Source organism: Rutilus rutilus (assembly GCF_951802725.1).
Source record: "Rutilus rutilus genome assembly, chromosome: 7".
NCBI lineage: Eukaryota > Metazoa > Chordata > Actinopteri > Cypriniformes > Leuciscidae > Rutilus > Rutilus rutilus.
Window position 1 is genome coordinate 11,642,074 of NC_140221.1, and position 22,313 is coordinate 11,664,386.

A 22,313-nucleotide genomic window follows, 5' to 3' on the forward strand; every position below is an offset into this window, starting at 1 on the left:
ATTGCCATTTTATAAATTGCCATTAGAGGTCAGACAAGTTTATTTGTAACTACAGGAGGACAATTTATTTATTTTTTGTTCAATTACAGACAAGCACAACGAAAAAAGTACAAGACAAATACAAGGCATTGTGTTACTGTTCAGAGTATGTAAAACAAAGAATAACAACAACTAAAATGTAAAGAAATGGGATAAAAGGTGCTATATAATATTAGGGCAGTTACATGATTTTGAAAAGCTTTAAAATTTGTATTGTTTTTATAAGCTTTTTGTTTTGTGATCTCATGTTTGAACGAATTTCAAAGTATATTGTGAGATCAATATTATAAAAGGTAATATATGAGGTTTCTTTTGAGTTTTTTTTTTTTTTTTATGAATATAAAACTTTGCCAAAATAATTAAAATATTAATATCATTTTGTTTTTCAGAAAAATATGGGTTTTGAAAACAAAGAAAAATGTCATGAGGTTCTAAATTAAGAGTTCTATTTAGGAGGACAACTGCCACCAAAAAATCTCAAAAATAATAAACCACTCTGAAAAAAGATCACTATTCCAAAGTCAATGGTCATGGATTAGACACTTCACAAAATGTTCATGTTTTAAAAAATTAAAACAACACCTCTGTGATCCAGAATCAACAAAAACTTTACTGTGTTCCACAGAGCTGGAAACTACAGTGGTTGCCATGAATCCACTTTCATCCAAGGCCAACACAGATGCATAACCTGGAGTCAAGAGCTCAGTCTTGGACACTGAGCAATGGAAAAAGCAGTGTGATCTGATGATTCAGATCAGATCTCATCCTATTTCATACTATATGTATGTTCTGGTAAAATCAGAAGAGGCCTTCAGTTGACATCTACTATGCTGCTCCTACAGCATTTAAACCTTTAGGGCAACGTTTGGAGCGCAGGGTGCAGAACATATGTCCACCTTTCTTTCCTCAAAGAACTCAGGGTCCTGGTTGCACTCTGAACATCAAGTAGTGACACAATCCAACACCAAATTTTCATGCCACTCAAATGCTGCTGTCATTAAGGTTAGGGTTAGTAGATTAAGTTGACATGTAGTTGCATACTTACTTAGTAGAAATAACGTATAACCCTTTTATGTACAAAAAACATCTTGCATTAAAGGTATAGTTCACCCAAAAATTAATTACTCACCCTCATGTCGTTCCAAGCCCGTAAGACTTTAGTTTGATGAAATCTGAGAGCTTTCTGTCCCTCCATTGGCAGCTACACAACTACAATTTTGACACTTCAAAAAGTTCATGAAGAGATTGTAAAACTGATCCATATGAATTGAGAGGTTTAGTTAAAATTTTCTGAAGAGACTCAACTGCTTTACATAATGGAACAGATTTAATTTAGTATTTAATTCACACACAAACTTCGATCAGCGAACATAAACATAAGTTCAACTGAACCTGCTTGACGCACAAGAACAAACCTCTTTGGTTCTCTCACATCAAGTGAACATGCTTGAGCTTCCGTTTACCATGACTGATGTGTGAGTTGATGATTGTTTATATGTGAATAAAAGCCTAAATTCAATCTGATCATCATATAAAGTGATCATTAAGCAAAATAGGGACAAGCCCAACATAAATGTTTATTTATTTTTTCACTAAACTTTTCCCTAAAATTGTTAGGCTGATAATTTGAATTCAAAAATGTGTAATTCAAAAATGTAATTTGTATTTCAATTTAAGACAATCTCAAAAGCATTTTCACTAGACCCTACTATATTTTACAAACTAAAAAGATTACAACAAGAGATTACAAACATGTCATAATTTTATTATTTTGCACAATGAACAATTTGTGTCTTTGACATCATCGTTTTTCTGGTCTCCGCTTACTGGTTTTTGACTATTGAGTGGTCTTAGGTAGTCTGTAGACACCAGTGGACACAATAAGCTGGTGGGCTCTGACTTTCTTCTGCAGGAAGGCTTGCAGCTCATTCACATCCATCTCAGTGACTCCAGGCCCGGCAGCCACGAACATCCGAAGCATGGAGTGGATCCTCTCCAAAGTCATGCTCTCCAGGTTAGTCAGCATGGCCTGAATGTAGGCCCAGAACAGCTGAGAAACAACAAGGGAAAATAGTTTATCATTAACTTTGCATTGCATGCAAGTAAGGCCCTGAGCAGTATTACATTATTGCGTTATGACGGTAACACTTTACAATAAGGTTTGTTAGTTAACTACATTAGTTAACATGAACTAATAATGACCTGCACGTATACAGCATTTATTAATCTTTGTTAATGCACTGTGAACTAACATGAACTAACAGCTGTATTTTTATTAACTAACATTAACAAAGATTAACAAATACAGTAACACATGGATTGCTAATGGTTGGTTCATGTTAGTTAATAAATTGGTTCATGTTACCGTTATGACAAGTGTTGGAAGTGTATAACTAACCTGTAGTTTCTCTTCTCTCTGTTCAGACTGTGTTGCAGTGTTGGAGTCTCCCTCCTCATCACTGTCTATGAGCATGACACTTCTGTCAGATCTCTCTCTGCAAGAGCTTGTCTCCTGGACAGTATATCGACCTCCGGCTTCCTCCCGCAGCACACCCTGCTGCTGCCACAGCGCCAACTTCCTGCGCACCATCTCTTGAGGTACGCCCAGGACGCCACTTAGCTCTTCCAAGGTCCATGTGCCTAATAAAGAAAAACAATCAAGATTATGTCACTTATTGGCAGACTAGGTAGTGCATATGCTCAGCATTTCAGCACTTCCAGTTCCATCGTCCCGAAGTCGGTGGGAAGTTAAATGGCTGAAATAAGGTCTGTGATTGACACAAGCTCAAGATATTTTCACATTTAATTCTACAACATAAAATACATCAGTAATAGCTACTTGTGATTTTTACAAAACCTTTTACTTGTCTTAAAAAAAGCCATTTGCTAACAAGTGGCTAAATGTGACAACAGATGTTGTTGTGCACATTAAACGTCATCACACTGAACAGGAAAACTGCTAAATATGCTCACTAGTTCATTTTCAAGTCAAGTCACCTTTATTTATGTAGCGCTTTATACAAGACGGATTGTTTCAAAGCAGCTTTACAGTGATGAAAGGAAAATTATGCATTACGGGTGTTGTTCAGCTGAAGTCAGTTCTTGTTGTGTTTATAATCACACTCTTGCAAACTATTCTAACTCAAACTTTCAGGGAAATTTTATTTTTATTTTTATAAAGACTGAAAGAGTTCTCGATAGCTAAAGGATGGTTACGCCAAGTCATATGACTGTGTGTGGTCATACAGATATAATACGGATGAACAAATGATAAAGCTCGAGTTGCTGAATATTCGATCCCTTGCTTCAAAAGCACTTATTGTAAATGATATGATTACAGATCATAACCTAGATGTGCTGTGTTTGACAGAAACCTGGCTAAAACCAGACGATTACATTACTTTAAATGAGTCCACCCCCCAAGATTACTGTTATAAATATGAGCCTCCTCTGAAAGGCAAAGGGGGAGGTGTTGCTGTAATTTATCGTAATATCTTCAGAATTATTGAGAAGTCTTGTTTTAAATATTATTATTTTGAAGTGTTGGTGCTTAATGTAACACTATCTAGTGTAAATGATAAATCATGCTTGAGATTTATGCTGGCTACGGTCTACAGGCCACCATACAGACTTCATCAAAGAATTTGCTGATTTTCTATCAGAGTTAGTACTGGCTGCAGATAAAGTCCTAATTGTTGGTGATTTTAATATACATGTAGATAACGAAAAAGATGCATTGGGACTGGCATTTAAAGACATTCTGAACTCTACTGGAGTTAGACAACACGTGTCAGGACGTACTCATTGCGTTAATCATACTCTAATCATACTCTAGATCTAATATTATCACATGGAATCAATGTTGATGCCGTTGAAATTCTGCAGCAGAGCGATGACATCTCAGATCATTATCTAGTCTCGTGTATACTCCATTTAGCCAAGGCTGCAAAGTTGACTCCGTGTTACAAATATGTTAAACCTATCACTTCTGCCACTAAAGATTGCTTTATTAATAATATTCCTGATCAGTTTCATCTCCTCAGCATCCCAGATAGCTTAGAAGAACTCAATATTGCGACAGAAACGTTTGGCACTCTCTTTTCCAGCACCTTAGACAAAGTTGCTCCTTTGCGCTTAAAGAAGATTAAAGAAAATAGTCCAACGCCATGGTACAATGAGCACACTCAGGCCCTTAAGAGAGCAGCCAGAAAAGTGGAGCAAAACTGAAAGAAATGTCACATTTCATGGAAAGAGAGCACGATTGCGTACAGAGAGGCCTTTAAAGCTGCTAGATCTGCTTATTTTTCAACCCTAGTAGAAGAAAATAAACAAAACCCTAGGTATTTATTTGAAACAGTGGCTAAATAAATCTTCAACCCCAGACATTTCCAAGCAGCACAGCAGTAATGACTTTATGAACTTCTACTAACAAGATTGATAATATCTGGGAGAAATTTAAAACTATGCAACAGTCTACTAAAGTCTCGCATCAGGCAGTGCATTGTAGTCTCCTTGGGGAAAAACTTTATTCATTTATTGCAATAGGAGAGGGAAGAATTTTCTAAACTCGTTAAATCATCTAAATCAAAACATGTATGTTAGACCCTATACCGACTAAGCTATTGAAAGAGATGCTTCCAGAGGTCATAGATCCTAATATCATTAATTCATCTTTGTCATTAGGGTATGTACCAAAAACCTTTAAGCTGGCTATGATTAAACCGCTTGTTAAAAAAACGCAACTTGATCCTACACAATTAGTCATTTACAGGCCGATCTCGAATCTACCTTTTCTGTCAAAGATACTAGAAAAGGCAGTATCCTGACAACTATGTTCCTTTTTAGAAAGAAATGATATCTGCGAGGATTTTCAGTCAGGATTTAGACCATACCATAGTGCCGAGACAGCTCTCATTAGAGAGACAAATTATTTGCTCTTATCATCCGATCGTGGTTGTATCTCGCTATTAGTGTTACTCGATCTTAGTGCTGCATTTGACACTATTGACCACAACATTCTTTTAAATAGACTCGGAAATTATGTTGGCATTAGTGGAATTGCATTAGCATGGTTTAAATCATACTTATCTGACCGTTATCAGTTTGTAGCAGTAAATGAAGAGATGTCTTATCGATCAAAAGTTCAGAATGGCATACCACATGGCTCAGTACTAGGACCGTTGCTGTTCACTCTATACATGCTACCCTTAGGAGATATCATTAGGAAGCATGGCATTAGTTTTCACTGTTATGCTGATGATACTCAGCTCTATATTTCTTCACGCCCTGACGAAACTTACCAATTCACAAAATGAACGGAATGCATAGCTGATATAAAAAATTACTAATAGATAACTAGTAATTTCCTACTACTTAATTCTGAAAAAACAGAGATTTCTAATTATTGGACAAAAAAACGTCCTCACATAATAACCTAGAATACTGTCTAACACTTGATGGCTGCTCTGTTAAGTCTTCGTCGTCGGTTAGGAACCTGGGTGTGCTCTTTGATACCAATCTTTCATTTGAAAGTCACGTGTCTAGTATCTGTAAAACCGCATTTTTCCATCTTAAAAATATATCTAAATTACGTCATATAGTCTCATTCACAAATGTGGAACAATTAGTTCATGCGTTCATGACATCAAGGCTACACTATTGTAATGCTCTTATGGGTGGTTGCCCTGCACGCTTAATAAACAAACTACAGCTGGTCCAAAACGCAGCAGCTCGAGTTCTTACCAGAACCAGGAAGTATGACCATATTAGCCCCATTCTGTCAACACTGCATTGGCTCCCTATTAAACATCGTATACATTTTAAAATATTGCGGATTACTTACAAAGCACTAAATGGTTTAGCTCCCCAGTGCTTGAGCGAGCTCTTAACCTATTATAGTCCTTCACGTCTATTGCGATCTCAAAATTCCGGCCAGTTGATAATACCTAGAATATCAAAATCGACTGCTGGTGGTAGATCCTTTTTCTATTTAGCACCAAAACTTTGGAACAGTCTTCCTAACATTGTCCGGGAAGCAGACACACTCTGTCAGTTCAAATCTAGACTAAAAACACATCTCTTTGACCTAGCATACACATAACACATTATAGACTTCTATAATTCAATGTTAGGCTGCATAGATTAGGTCAGCCGGAACCGGGAACAATTCCCATAAATCCTGATGTACTTGTTACATCAGAAGAAGAATGGTGTCTATGCTAATATTAGTCTCTCTGTTTATCCCGAGGTTTACCCCAGGCCGTATCATGAAGGACCTGCGCCTGGACACGACAACAACGCAGTCCTGAAGTGTCAACGAGTCTCTCCCCTGTGAAGGCCTCCTTCCCTTTCCCTTTACCTCTGTACAGATAAAACGTTGTCGGATAATTCCAGTTCACGTGGCTACGCGGAAGCGATAAAAATTCTGTATTATGAATTTTAAGGACAGACAAGTAGTTTGTTGAGGGTTGGTTTGTAAAGAAGGACTACACGCCTCCGCACATATATATTCAAACGCGCATACCTATAGACTAAACACATAATGTGCATGTGCACGCCGTCAGCGTTCTCACAGGTTCGCGTTTTTGAAGTTTGCGCAGAGATAACTTAAGGGTTTTAGAGATCGCAATAGACGTGAAGGACTATAATGCGTTAAGAGCTCGCTCAAGTACTGGGGAGCTAAATCATTTAATGCTTTGTAAGTAATCAGCAATATTTAAAAATGTATACAATGTTTAATAGGGAGCCAATGCAGTGTTGACAGAATGGGGCTAATATGGTCATACTTCCTGGTTCTGGTAAGAACTCTAGCTGCTGCGTTTTGGACCAGCTGAAGTTTGTTTGTTTAAACTTAAGGGTTTTCTGTTAGAACGGTGTCGTGTTAGCGGCCCCTAAGTTAATAACTAATGATCGTTGCGACGGAAATTAATCAAACAAAACTAACTTTTGCTGGACAATAACTTAATTCTAGAGCTGCTATAAAGCCAAAACAATCTCTGTTACTTTAATTTCCTATTATCACTGTAAAGCTGCTTTGAAACAATCTATATTGTTAAAATCCCAATATAAATGAAGGTGACTTGACTTGTGGTGTAGTTTGTTTATGGCTAAGTCTAGCTTTTTACTGTTCCATTTACACTTGGCCATATATACGTGTCCCTGCAAAATTTCCATCCGATCTTCAATTCCTGCGCTATATGCGAAGTTAACTTCACATCAACGCAAGCAACAGGTATGAGCTGCATTTTATGATTAGCTGTGATCAGCTAATTTCAAGATCAAAGACCACATTAGGAGAGAGAGTGGCATCAGCACCGGTTAGATAATGTAGTCTCACTACTCACTACTACAACCCGTTTCCATACCGGCGTGATCTTCAACCAGATAGAACTGGATAAATATTCTGAACAGTCTGATCCAACCTGACTTCTGACCTGTAATGCTGCCTGAATCATAATCATACACTGTTCGTTCGTTGGCCAGAGGAGAGCTGTCATATCTGGCTGCCGGGAGCTGGTACCCTATAACACGCTCTCACACATTTATTTTTTTACCATTTCAGGAGGTGTAAAATCTACATGTGGTTTCAACAACCAGATGCATTTACATGCTCCTGAATTGTTTGAGTGATTGGATTTAAATCCATCTCAAATGTGTTTCGGAGGGCATTTACACCTGATCTTTTAATGATCTAATACCTATCCAATCAGAGAAAACCTATGAAGTTAATAGGTGTAAAGAGGCCCTGTATTATTCTTCACCCAAAATGAAATGCTTTTTACTTTATGTAGAAAAACGTAGCCATTTTTACTAAAGTTCTTTTGTGTTCCACAAAAAAAACCTATACAGGTTTGGAATGACATAAGGGTGAAGAAATTATTTTTGGGTAAACTAATTTTCCACACCTTTGTCCTGGAAGTGTAAAATAATGGCAGCATGGATAGGAGACACTGTGAGGTTTGCGATGGTTCTGTCCTCCAGCTCCACGTCCAGCGTAACAGAACCCAGGTGAGGCTTCCACCTCAGAGTCCTCATGGCCTGCACAACAACAAAAAAGAAAGAAAAAAAGATATGGCTTAAGATATTTCTATATTACACTGGAATCATAAAGACAAATCAGGTGAGAAATCCTGTATAATCATAACGAACTAAAGAATCTAATCAAACTCTTGGTACTGTGTTGGGTGAACACTTTTTGGGCCTTATCATATATTCGGCGCAATGCAGCGCCAGGTGCGACAAGTGTTTTTTGCCAGTTTCAGCCCGACGCAGTTATCATTTTCATGCCCACGCCCATGGGCGTGCTGGTTTTTCAGGGAACTGAAATAGACTGCGCCATTGACCAACAAAAACCTGGTCTAGACTCTAAAGTCAATGGCGCAGTATTATTATTTTTTTGTTATTTAAAGGGAGCATTAGTAATATGCGTCTATAGGCAGGTGCACAACTAGCGTGGCCATACGTCCGGATTTTGGCAGGACAGTCCGGATTTTAAGCCCCCTGTCCACCGTCCGCTCAAGCTGGACACTCATTTGTCCTTCTTTTTGGAGTTGCGCTGAATCGGCCTAAAAAACCCCACTCTAGAATCTTTATTGGGACACAGCAGCAGCATAGCGTCTAATGCCGTAAGATCTCTTGTCAAACAAATGATTGGCTGAAAGCGGTGTCAAAAAAAAATCTGATATATCATTGGTTAAAAACGTAAACAAGCCTCCACATCGTGGAGTCCACGTGCTGGCTACAAACCTCATTTAATCCAGAATGGACAAAAGAGCACGAATTTGGCCATGATGACCCTAGAGGTGCTGTTGTTGCCTGAGCTGCTGCAGAGGGTGAAGTTCTTTGTTAAGAACTGAAATGTGTGTTTGTTTATTTTTCGCATTCATTATTTGTTTATTTATGTATTTCTGTTATTTCCAGAAGTCCAGAAATGTTATGTTTTCAGGCACTGTGCACTTTTCAAGACAGGTTCATCTCAGTGGTCAGTTTTTGAAAAAGACATCACAATGTCTTGAATAAATACAAATACTGTGAACAAACACTTTTTTGCCTCTTCTGTTACACATAGGTCTACATCAAGATATATCGTTGATCAAATTGTCTGGCAATGAATAGACTATTTCAGAATCACAGTATCATGATACCATTGATATGATGGACAAAATTGTATTGTAGTTGCGAGTACACCGGAGTCCTATGCAATTATTCTTGCCTCACTAAATGGCGCAAAGTGTCCTCCTTTTTGGTGTTATGGAAATGGCCACCCTATGCACAACGTGCGTACACTCTGATTATTACACACACAGGGACACGCAGCAGCACACAAACATGCCAAATATTAAAAGATTATTTTTGTGTACATAAAGATATGGTGGAATCCGGCTTGTCCCGTAAATGGTCTGCTTGGGCACTTTCACCTCGCGCACGAGCAGATCCGTTTCCTTGCTAGAGAAGCGTTCAGTCTTTACGCTTGCAAATTCCGCCATGTAAATAGCAGTCCGCCATGGCGTGAGTGCAACTGGCTTTTAAAGGGAATAGGAGATGAGACTCTGATTTGTCTATTGCACATTACGCCCAAAACACACCCATTACTCATTAAGAGAATAGAGACCAACCCTTTTAGACCATGCGCCGGGTGCACCGACCATTTTTCCCATCGTTAAACTAGCAAAAGTGGATTCGGACACGCCCCAAAGTGCGCTTTAGACCATGCGCTTAAAATGGGGCCCTTGATGTCCAATGTAAAATCTGGGACCTAAAACAAAACCAGTTGAGAACCACTAGACTGGAGTACCTTGAGTTTCTCAAAGCGGTGTGTGTAGTCCTCCATGGCTTTAGAAGCAACTGCAGGCAGTTCCAACTTCTCCTCCTTCAGCTGGGGCCAGAACTCAGATGATATTATCATGGCAGACAGCAGTAATGTAGACTGCTCCTCTACAGGAAGACGACTCTCCTCATCTCGGATATTAGTGTTGATGCGCCGAGAGTCTGCTACATCCTGCAGAGGAAGACAGACAAGTTCAATATAAATAGCACACGTAATGGAAGTAAATCCCATTGAGGTCACATATCATGATAACAAGATGACGGATAACCAAGAGCAGTGAATTTGCGGATCAGAGCTGAGAAGCGAGCGGAGTGGAAAGCATACCTTTAGCATCACCTCGCAGTAATGCATGTGGGACTCGCCAAACCTCAGTTTCAACAGCTCAACGTTGCGAATCTCTCTATAAACAAAAACACAGAGAGAATTTAAAGTCAGTGTGCAAAGAAAATTATAATAGTCTTTTCTTCCCTATTGTGACGTACTGTATATCTGAGTGAAACGGCATTTTAAAAATAATGACGTGCATGGATAAATCATTTATAATAAATTCTGCAATATTGCATAAAAAATAAGATTTGTCAATTTTGATTTAAGTACACAAGTACTGTACATATAAAAAAACACGGCACATTCCATTCTCTTTTGCTTTAAACCTATATTTATTTTATATATATAAACAGTCTATAAAAAGAGAGCCTATCGAAAGTCTAGACAGCCTAACAAAAGTCAATCAAATTGTAAAAAAAAAAAAAAAAAAAAGAATGCTGGTCTTTATTCAATGATTTCAAAATAATATTTGAAATATATTCCATTTATATTTTAATTTAATTTATATGTATATTATGTATTGTATTCATTCAATTTATGTGGATAAGATTGTTTGTAATGTTGTGAATTCTTAATAAATAAAAAAAGCACATTGTAAAGCTTTGCAAACAAACAAACCAGCAGTCTGTGAGCAAGCATTTATATTATTTCGCAAGCAGAGATGTCAGCTAATCAAAACGGAGGGTGTTAAAGCTACATGCCTTAAAGCTACAGTAGTAAAAACTATTTTGTTAGAGAGAAAGTGATAAAATGTTAAAGTGAATAAACTATAATATAACCCCAAATCAAGAAAAGTTGGGACATTTATAAAATGCAATAAAATCAAGAATCTTTGATGTGTTAATTCTCTTTCTATATAACTTTATTTAACTGACAAATGTCAGTTTCCAAAGTTTTCACTGAACAACTTAATTAAATTTGGATTTTCTGCAACACATTCCAAATAAGTTGGCACAGAGGTTTAACACTGTGTCACATCACCTTTCCTTTTAATTACACTTTTTAATAGTTTGGGAATTGAGGATAATAATTGTTGCAGTTTTGCAAGTGGATCTTTGTCCAATCTCACCTGATACAAGACAGCTGCTCAACAGTCTGTGGTCGTCGTTGTCTGATTCTCCTTTTCATGATTGGCCATACATTTTAAGTACGAGACAGATCTGTACTGAAGGCAGGGAGTCAAGCACATCCCTTCTACGGTGTAAAGTGTCTAAGAAATCACTCTGTTGTAACACATGCTGAATGAGGCCTGGCATTGTCTTGCTTCCCAAAAAAGATGTCATCTTGATGCCATTAAATGTACAATCCCAATATATGCCTCCACATCAATGTTACCTTCACACACATCCAAGTTTGCACTGATGCACCCCATTCAATGACAGATATTTGCTTTTGCACCCATAGCTGATGAAAGTCTTGATGGTCCCTTTTGTCTATGGGATAGATAACTCAATGTCCGTTTTCCCCAAAAACAAGCTGAAATGTGGACTCCAATGGACTGTTTTGGACCCTCTGATATGAGCTCAGGCCCAGAGAACTTGCCGGCATCTCTGTATTGAAAAGATTTCTCCTTGCGTAACAGAGATTCAAGTGGCATTTCTTGATGCAGCAGCAGACTGTTAAGAGACAACGGTTTTCCAAAATACTCCTGAGGCCACGTGGCTATATTTAACAGAGTAGCATGACGGTTTCTCATGTAATGCCGTCTGAGGGCTTAAAGGTCACGCATATTCAACAGAGGTTTCCTGCCTTGCCCAACACAGACTGAGATTTCTCTGGATTCCCTGAATATTTTCACAATATTATGTCTGGCAGAAGGTGAAATACCTAAATACTTTGCAATCTTGCATTGAGAAATGTGATTTTTGAATTGTTTGACAATTCTCTCATGATATTTGGCACAAAGTGATGAGCCATGACCCATCTTTGCTTGCAAAGACTGAGATGCTCCTTTTACCCTCAAATACAATACCATCCACGATTACCAATTCACAAACTTATTGTGGACTGTTTCAAAAAAATTTAACTTGGATATACTATAAGCTTTTCACTTTAATTGTGCCTTAGTCCCAACTTTTTAGGAGTGTGTTGCATCCATCAAAATTTTAATTGGTTTATATTTAAAAAATACAATTAAGTTGTTCAGAGAAAACTTTGGAAAACTTTTCTTTGTGCTTTTGTCAGTTAAATAAAGTTGAAAGAGAATTAACAAATCACAGATTCTTGATTTTATTGCATTTTACACAATGTCCCACATTTTCTGCTTTAACTAAACCAAACCAAATTAAGCTAGTTCAGGAGCATTAAGTAAAGGATTATAGTGGAAAGTGGAAACAGAGTATTATATTGGTGGGTTACCTGACTGTGTTGTAGTTGAGCTGATGAAGAAGTCGGTCGGCCAGTACAGTCTTGTACTCATTAATGAAGATCTCTTTACTGCCGTAAATGCTGACCAGCAGACTAATAATGTCAGAAGAACGCCGTTTAGAGCCAGTTTTATCTACAGAAAGACAGAGAAGAGAGAGAGCTGAAATGTGGACTGCCTGTTAGGACCCATATTTCTGTGACTGCAGTTTGTATTGACTTTTCTACACACAGGTCAATGACTGGTGAATTTAAGAAAAAAAATATACCACCATCCTTGCCATGAAACTGCATTTAGCATTAGATACTTTAGTTTAGATATTAATATTGTTAAAGTCCCCATGTGGTACAAAAAACAAAAACAAAAATCAAGCTTTTAATATTGTTTATATGTCTATGTGGTGTTTTTTAACATGCTTAAGACAAACCATGTGCAAACTCATAAGTCAACACCATTGCTGAGTATTTAGGGGTTCAAGCATGAAATGCTGAAACCATATTGTAATTGTAAGGATTTGTAAAACGCATCGTGCAGGCCAAACCGTAAGGCCTAGAGACTTGAAACCTGGCCAGATGGTAGGCCTCAATTTGGGGAGAACCTATCAGAGTATGACTGGCCCATGGCCCGATTGGCCCATAGGTGGTGCTACAGCACCCAAAAGTACAAAATCGCTCATAACTCTTGGACAGTTTGTCTTACACCACTGTGATCCCTGGCTCAAGTCGGACAAAGTGTGTATCTCCAATTTCGATTTAGGCAGGAAAAATTGTCTGCTATGTCTAATTTTGTCCAAAACCTACTTTTGCGAACTAGTCCCTGGTTTTTCGCCCGATCGGAACCAGACCAGTCTAGGACAATTCTCTGGACTCTCTAGATCAATAGTTATTGAAAAAAAGTTGAACTTTTGCATTTGGGTGGCTGTACCAGGGTCATTTAGAAAAGGGGCGTGACAAAATACACTCCAAAGCCTATAAATCCTAAAGGACAACTCAGAACTTCACCAAAATTTATGAGCATATGTGTCATATCGTGGTGAACAAGCATGCCAAATTTGATGGAGATCGGACCATAGGTGGCGCTATAACTGTTAAAAAGCTTTAAAACCATATATTTCCTATGGTACACCGCCTGTATTGGCTGTAAATGGTCTTTTCCATCTATTATGTCAGTGGTTACATGCTTGCTAAATAAAACTTAATAACTTTTGAAGCTTTTGTGCTTAAAGGCGTTAAAGGCCTTAACTGCTTGAACCTCGATAAATGCTGCTTGCAGCTTTCATTTCTCTTTAAAACTGCAGTGAACCAAAGACAGTCTCAAAAACGCGGTTTGAAATCGCTGGTGTTTCTGACGTCACAAACTACCTTGTAACCAATCACGTCAACGTGTGATCGTCAACGAGTGGATCTCTGAGCTGGTGTAAGTTAGTGGAGACGGCGCTAATTTGCATATTCAAAGAACCGCATATACTTAATGAGACAAGGGTGTAGTTATCCAATGGTGAATTACATTCAAGCTATTTTAAGGCATGAGCTTTTGCATTTGGGTGGCTGCAAAAGGCTGCAAAACAGCAAAGCTGTTTTAAAACATTGATAATAAAAAAAAATTCTAGAGAACCAAATCAGCATATTAGAATGCTTTCTGAAGGATCATGTAAATTCAGCTTTGCCCATAACAGGAATACATTTCATTTCAAAATATATTAAAATAGAAAACTGTTTTTTTAAATGGTAATGTTTAAATGTTTTTTTTTATTTTTTTTTATGTAAGTATGCGGCGTACAGTATACACTCACCTAAAGGATTATTAGGAACACCATACTAATACTGTGTTTGACCCCCTTTCTCCTTCAGAACTGCCTTAATTCTACGTGGCATTGATTCAACAAGGTGCTGAAAGCATTCTTTAGAAATGTTGGCCCATATTGATAGGATAGCATCTTGCAGTTGATGGAGATTTGTGGGATGCACATCCAGGGCACGAAGCTCCCGTTCCACCACATCCCAAAGATGCTCTTTTGGGTTGAGATCTGGTGACTGTGGGGGCCATTTTAGTACAGTGAACTCATTGTCATGTTCAAGAAACCAATTTGAAAAGATTCGAGCTTTGTGACATGGTGCATTATCCTGCTGGAAGTAGCCATCAGAGGATGGGTACATGGTGGTCATAAAGGGATGGACATGGTCAGAAACAATGCTCAGGTAGGCCGTGGCATTTAAACGATGCCCAATTGGCACTAAGGGGCCTAAAGTGTGCCAAGAAAACATCCCCCACACCATTACACCACCACCACCAGCCTGCACAGTGGTAACAAGGCATGATGGATCCATGTTCTCATTCTGTTTACGCCAAATTCTGACTCTACCATCTGAATGTCTCAACAGAAATCGAGACTCATCAGACCAGGCAACATTTTTCCAGTCTTCAACTGTCCAATTTTGGTGAGCTCGTGCAAATTGTAGCCTCTTTTTCCTATTTGTAGTGGAGATGAGTGGTACCCGGTGGGGTCTTCTGCTGTTGTAGCCCATCCGCCTCAAGGTTGTGCGTGTTGTGGCTTCACAAATGCTTTGCTGCATACCTCGGTTGTAACGAGTGGTTATTTCAGTCAAAGTTGCTCTTCTATCAGCTTGAATCAGTCGGCCCATTCTCCTCTGACCTCTAGCATCAACAAGGCATTTTCGCCCACAGGACTGCCGCATACTGGATGTTTTTCCCTTTTCACACCATTCTTTGTAAACCCTAGAAATGGTTGTGCGTGAAAATCCCAGTAACTGAGCAGATTGTGAAATACTCAGACCGGCCCGTCTGGCACCAACAACCATGCCACGCTCAAAATTGCTTAAATCACCTTTCTTTCCCATTCTGACATTCAGTTTGGAGTTCAGGAGATTGTCTTGACCAGGACCACACCCCTAAATGCATTGAAGCAACTGCCATGTGATTGGTTGATTTGTTAATTGCATTAATGAGAAATTGAACAGGTGTTCCTAATAATCCTTTAGGTGAGTGTATATGCCAATTGTTACTTTCACTTGGGGCTTGAAGTATTCATGTTGGTGTGTGTTGGCGGTTAACACTAACCTGTGAGAGCATCGGTAGGATCTGGAGTCCAGTCCTCTGGATCACTTCCCTCATCTTCACTATCCTGTGTCTCCAAGGTAACAGGGTCAGCTCGAGAAAGCTCATTGGCAAGATCAGAACAGCCCTCCGCATCGCCTGTCAGACTGCCCACTATCTGGCGCACAGTGTCCTCACGGGTTCTGTAATTTCCAACATTACAATAAAAGACTAACCACTTCAGTATTGGAACTGGTTTACAAAAAAGCACAACTTCCTTGAGACAGACGACACCAGTGCAGCTGACAAACCTGAGATACTTGCGAATGGGTTGGCAGGCCACTTGCAAGATGACCATGGAGGGGTCGAGCTCTCTTAGAGCTTTGATGGCTGAGATGTAAACAGTGATAATGTCAGATGTATGGACTCCTGAAAAGAAAGGTAAAAGCATGGTAAATGTCAGAACATTTTTACACGAGTTTCGTATTCCGCGAGTGTGAAAATGGCCTGAATCACCGACCTGGATGCAGCAGTCGTGTTTCAAAGGCTGATTTGAGAGAGGCCAGAAGCTGCTGTCTCTGATTGGTCCTTTCCAGACAGAACTTAAGATCCTCAATGGCGGGAATAGACTCTGGAAAATCTGCAACAATTAAGCAGAGAAAAATACAAATGGAATGAAACCAACTAGGATAAGATTACATGCAGTATATACGTTTTCCTAGCATTAGCCCCGCTCGTTTGCAGGGTTCGCTTCATCTGAATTATCCGCACACACACATTGGATTTGGCACAGGTTTTACACCAAATTCCCTTCCTGTCTATCACACTCACACACACTCTTACGGCCAATTTGACATGTCTAATCCACCTAACCTGCATGTCTTTGGACTGTGTGGGAGAAAACGGAGCACCCATAGGAAACTCATGCTTACACAGGAAGAATATGCAAACTCCACACAGAAAAGACTCCTGACTCAGACGGGACCTTCTTGCTGTGAGGCGACAGTGCTACCCACTGAGACCCCACTGAGAACCCTTAACAAGCAGTATGCTACACAAATGGAGTTTCTTTCTCACCTCGTATGATGCTGAAGAGTTCTTCGATCCTCATGTTTACGTAGATACGGCAGAAAAACTGGTGCATGTGACAGTGCCAGCGCTGGAGGAGAGCATTGATTGGCTGACCCGTCTTGCCATCTGTGGTTGTGGCATCGTTGCCCACCTCTTCCACCTTACTGGCAAACACCCTGCTCAGCCATCCTAAAACCTGCCCCAACCACTGGAAACACAGTGATTAATTAGGCACTTTAACCTTGAATATTAAAATATAAAAAGAGAGCTTGTGTTCACAAATGAAGCAAAAAATGACAAGGAACATTTAATCAATTTCAGTTATGATTTTGGTAACTTTTCATTCATGTTCTGCAGGTACATACTATGTAACTACAATAGTTAAAATAACTGGGTAACTAGTCAACTACTCAAGGTAACTAGCCTTGAACCTGACTTTAACCTACTGTATGTACACTAGTCAACAAGTAAAGTGGATCAAAAAAGTTCATCAAAGTTGTCCTACGGGTATTGTTCAAAATTCATGTATACCTTTGATGAAAGGTTTTGATCCACTTCAAATGTTGACTAGTGTAGTTACCTCATATTACTCAGTACTTTGTTAGTAAAGTACACATACAGTTGTGGTCAAAGTTTACATGCACCTTGCAGAATTTGCTAAATGTTAATTATGTTAACACAACAAGAGGGATCATGAAAAAATGCATGTTATTATTATTTTTTATTGAGAACTGTCCTGAATAAAATATTTTATAAAAAATATGTTTACAAATGGTCCACAATAATACAATAATAGTTGAATTTATAAAAATAACCCCATTAAAAAGTGTACATACGCTTGATTCTTAATGTGGTGTGTGGTCACCTGGATGATCCACAACTGTTTGTCCTGAACAGTTAAACTGCCCACTGTTTTTCAGAAAAATCCTCCAGGTCCTGCAAATTCTTTGGTTTTCCAGCATATTTTACCCTGCATATTTGAACCCTTTCCAGCAGTGACTGTATGATTTTGAGATCCATCTTTTCCCACTGAGGAAAATTGAGGGACTCAAACACAACTATAACAAAAGGTAAAAAAAAACATATACTGATGCTCAAGAAGGAAACACGATGCATTAAGAGCCGGGCAGGGGGTGAAAACTTTTTCAATTTGAAAATCAGGATAAATGTTACCTAATTTGTCTTCTGGGAAGCATCCAAGTATCTTCTGTAGCTTCTGAAGGGTAGAACTAAATAAAAAAATATATAATCTTTAAACAAAATAAATGTTTCATCCTGATCTTCATCCTGTTCAAAAGTTTTCACCACCGGTTCTTAATGCCATCAGAAAACAAAAAACAGTCATCTAGGTGGATCATCTAGGTTAAGACACACTACTGTGTACACCACTGTGTACACTTAAGAATCAAGCGTATGCAAACTTTTGAAAGGGGTCAAACTTTTTAAAACTATTATTTTGTCTTGTGGACTATATGTAATTATTTTTTATGTAAATATCTTATTCAGGACGGTATTAAATAAAAAATAAAGCATTTTTTATGATCCCTCTTATTATGAAAAAATATTTAACTTTTTTAGAGATTCTGCAAGGAATATGTAAACTTTTAACAACAACTGTACTTTTAAATAAAGTGCACCTATAATTTTTATGATGTATTGTTTTTTTAACCAATTGACCATTTTGAATAGAAAATGTCTCTAATTTGTGTGATGGAATAATGAAGCTGAATATTATTTACTTATTAAATCTAGACAAGCACAACCTTTTATTATTAGTGGTATTTGTAAAATGTGTTGTATTTGCAAGACTACTACTGTTCATACATAGCTGCTGAACATCCCCAAACCCTCAATATTAAACTTTAGTTTATAATCCGCATTGTGGTTGAAGAGATCGGCTTTAAGGCAGTGATTTTTGCACAAGAGAGAACCACTAACATTTTCTCTAGAAAATGTAAAAATGTTGTGTTTTTTACTCATATTTGTTTTCATAACTTTAAAAGTTCAATAGTTTTGAGTAATGATTTCAATTAGCACACATCAGGATTTGCTCACGCTGAAGTCATGTTGGCCAAGGTTTTGTTAACTAATGCACATAATTTTAAAACTACATGGATCAAGTGACACATTTTGGATTCTTAATGGAATGTCGATACAAGTTTGAGTATCAACACGGTTAATGTTTCTGTAGATCATATAAAATAAAATGTTTTCTGCTGTGTAACTGAATGAAAGTTGTGTACATCATTGAAGTCTGTGAGAAAAGAGCTCTCGTATTCTCCCCTGCAGCGCTGCTCCATCCTCTGCTCTATCAGCTGGTGCAGGATGCTGGTCACGGCCTCAGAGCTCACGCGTTCTAACAGCTGTAGTCTGGAGCTGAAAATCACCAAACACATTTATTAAGGCGTTATATATCCCAGTACTCTACCTCTGCAACAAACGTCACATTAGTATATTTGGAATTGAAGACAACCATACTACATTTGAAGTACATATCACAGAATATGCATATTTTCTGTATGTGTGGAATAATGTAACAATGCAATGAGATCAACAAACATGACCTTCCATGACTAGTGTGATTAATAAGCCAGAATATCACCTATCACGTTCAACATCTCCTCCTTGACTCATTTGATCAGTCTGCCATAAGCTATTGCCATAAGCTGCCATGGCATTTAAAAAAAAAAAAAAAGATTAAAAGTAATATGCATCATCTACGTTAATACAGTAATTGTTGTTTTAACAATGTGTGAACTGACATTACTGAGTGTCACCCATTTTACAAAAAAAACAAATAAGAGCATGACTTGAGAGTGCACACTTTAACTGTGTGATGTAACCTATACGAATGCATTGTTGTTATATTTATATCATATATGATATAATTACATAAAATCACACAAGCAAGAAGCTGTTTTTCCTGAATATGAGCATGATTGCAAATGTGATAAGGATTTATACAATTCAATAAATAAGTTAATATTGAAAGTTATATTTTAGACAGAATATTGTTTATAACATAGGTTTTTGCTCAATTTCACCAACAAAAATTGTTTCGAACCAAGCCACAACAGAACCGTTGTGTGACTTCAAGCAGAGCACAACAGTGTTTCATTACTGAAGATTCTGCTTTTTTTTTTTTAAGTTAGGTGAGTCAAAGATTCAATTACCTACTCTTAAAGACAGTCACTTTAAACAAATTGGTTGAATGAAATACCAGAAAATATTGAGATATCATTTTCGTCAATATCGCACACTCCTAATTGAAGTTTTCAAAATAATCATATTTATTTCCAGATCATTCCTTCCTGATGCCACATAGCAATGTGCCAAATGCAATAAACTATGTAACATACTGCAGTGAATACTGCATAATGTTATATAGTGTTTTAAAAAAATACTAGGATGTAGTAAGCATCTATAGTTGAATCAGAATGGTACTTCTCTTCAACTCACAGTATGTGGCTGAGCTCTTGAAGCTGCTCTAGAGCTTCCTGACACCAACACAGGTGAAGGAGGGCGGCACAGCCTGGACACAAACCGCCTTCATTTTGTTCCGCAGTGGCCTCCTCAACCTCCACAGCTTCCCCTGCCTGACTCATGTGCACAGAGAATGTGCGGCTATAAAACTCCAACACACGCTCCTGCAGCACAGGTGGAGGAGAGAACAGGAGAATGGCACGAACGACAGAGAAAGCTCTCTCAGTCAGACCACGGGCCCCTGGACCACACAGACCCCCGCGGCTCTCATCCTGCCATGAGCCCAGTCTCTCAAGACCACCTTGACAGGAAAAAAAGGGAGAGTACGATTAAAACGGTAGACTCAGGAAACACTGGACAAGTTAAAACTATTCAGATTTCACATTATGGCATTATATCAATGGAAATGAATAACATTACACTCCAAAATTCTCATTATTGTAAAGCAAAAAAAAAAACTCAGCAAATCAGCATAAAAAATAAAATCAGCATGAATTTGTCTCATATTTAGTACACAACAAACACTAACCATATATATGTAAAGGTTCAAAAGTTTTAAATCAGTAAGATTTTTTATGTTTTTAAAAGAAGCCTCTTCTGCTAACCAAGGTTGCATTTATTTGATTCAAAATACATCAAAACAGTAATATTGTGAAATATTTTTACAAAAAAAAAAAAAAAACTGTTTTCTATTTGAATATACAGTACTATGCAAAAGTCTTAGGCACGTTAGTATGTTCACACCAACAAAAAAAAGAAAAAAGTTTTAAACCAGTTATTTATATATTTTGCTGTAGTGTGTCAGTAGGAAATTTCAGTTTACATTTCCAAACATTCCATTTGCCATTAATTGTAATAATATAGTGATAAAAAAAGCATACAATCAGGATACGTAAACTGAAATCATACCACCAGTATGATAACTTAATAACTACTGTTTTTATTGAACATACAGTTCCTGAAACTTGAACTGAATTGTGGCTAATTTACCTATATCAACACTTCTAAAATCTACTTCTGACAGCGTAATGTTATGTATCATAAATATAATAAATTAATCTTGATTTTGGGTTGTAATATTCCTGACAGATTTCATGCAATTTCATGAGTTGCAACCAGCAACAAATAAGTACAATATATATAGTTTGATGTTTCCAAATAAATAAATAAAAATTGTCAATGGGTCAGCAACAATATGCAAACCCTATACCTGTCTAACCCCCAAAACACATAGGCTTCGCTAAAATATAGTTGTGACATACCAAGGAAAGGTTCCAGCTGTTGCAGAAGGTTTCTGAAGGCTTTAAGTAAAGCATTTGCCCTGTCCCTCTCCTGAGACTCTCCCTCTGGCTGCTTGAGCCCCGTCCAGAACTCAGGAGCAACAGATGTAGTCAAACGAACCTGCAGAGTCTCCAGCAGCCAACCCTCCACATACTGACCCAGTCCATGCCCACCCAGCAGGGCCATGGCATCACAGAGAACCTCATCTGTCAAAGCATTGGTTGGCAGAGGAGACACCTAAAGAGACATGGTTGGGTTACAGCTTTTGACACGCAAATGTCCTTCAACAATACCATGCTATAACATGGTCATGTCCAAAATGATATTTTATACACTGCAGTATATTTACCACTCACCAGTGCAGATGTCACGGTGTCCCAGGCTGCTGACAGTCCCTGTGGCATTGTCTGCACCTCGTTCATTCCAACTCAGACTGTAAACAATAGTCATATATCCTGGGTTAAAGGTATATTGTTCGGTGCCGTTACCATACGTGCATAGTCATTTTACTACGAGACTCAAATTTAGTGACAAAATTATAAGATCAAAGCCATTCGAAAGATTGTCAACCGTTGTTACACGGAGAAATTGTAGCGCTCTTCTTTAAAATCATGTCGCGCGTCGATGACGACATTGTCGATGCCGGAAGTTGTCTAAAATGGCAGTGTTGTTAATAATAATAATAATAATTAGATACTTTGACACTGAATAAATGTGGGAGTTGCCCAATGTATTTGTATTTCCCTTGTAATTTTAATGTTCTGACTGTATTGTTTTTTTTTTTTTTTTTTTTTTTTTAAATAATGAAAACAGTTTTTAATATAACTCTATTCTAAATTCTAAAATAAAAGTCCACGCAAACTGTCG

General features: G+C 38.0%; 1 protein-coding gene across 1 annotated transcript; it reads right to left on the reverse strand.

The window, feature by feature from the left end:
• Positions 1-1,783: 1,783 nt before the first annotated feature.
• anapc2 (anaphase promoting complex subunit 2) lies at positions 1,784-22,087 on the reverse strand. Its single transcript, XM_084414851.1, has 14 exons — positions 21,803-22,087; positions 21,428-21,683; positions 20,142-20,466; positions 18,926-19,058; positions 16,689-16,890; positions 16,132-16,251; positions 15,923-16,040; positions 15,636-15,814; positions 12,551-12,692; positions 10,190-10,265; positions 9,833-10,036; positions 7,944-8,076; positions 2,438-2,679; positions 1,784-2,089 (listed from the first exon to the last, which is right to left on the reverse strand). The coding sequence occupies exons 1-14, from the start codon at positions 21,866-21,868 to the stop codon at positions 1,877-1,879; spliced, it is 2,409 nt and encodes an 802-aa protein (XP_084270977.1). The 5' UTR covers positions 21,869-22,087; the 3' UTR covers positions 1,784-1,876.
• Positions 22,088-22,313: the final 226 nt, after the last annotated feature.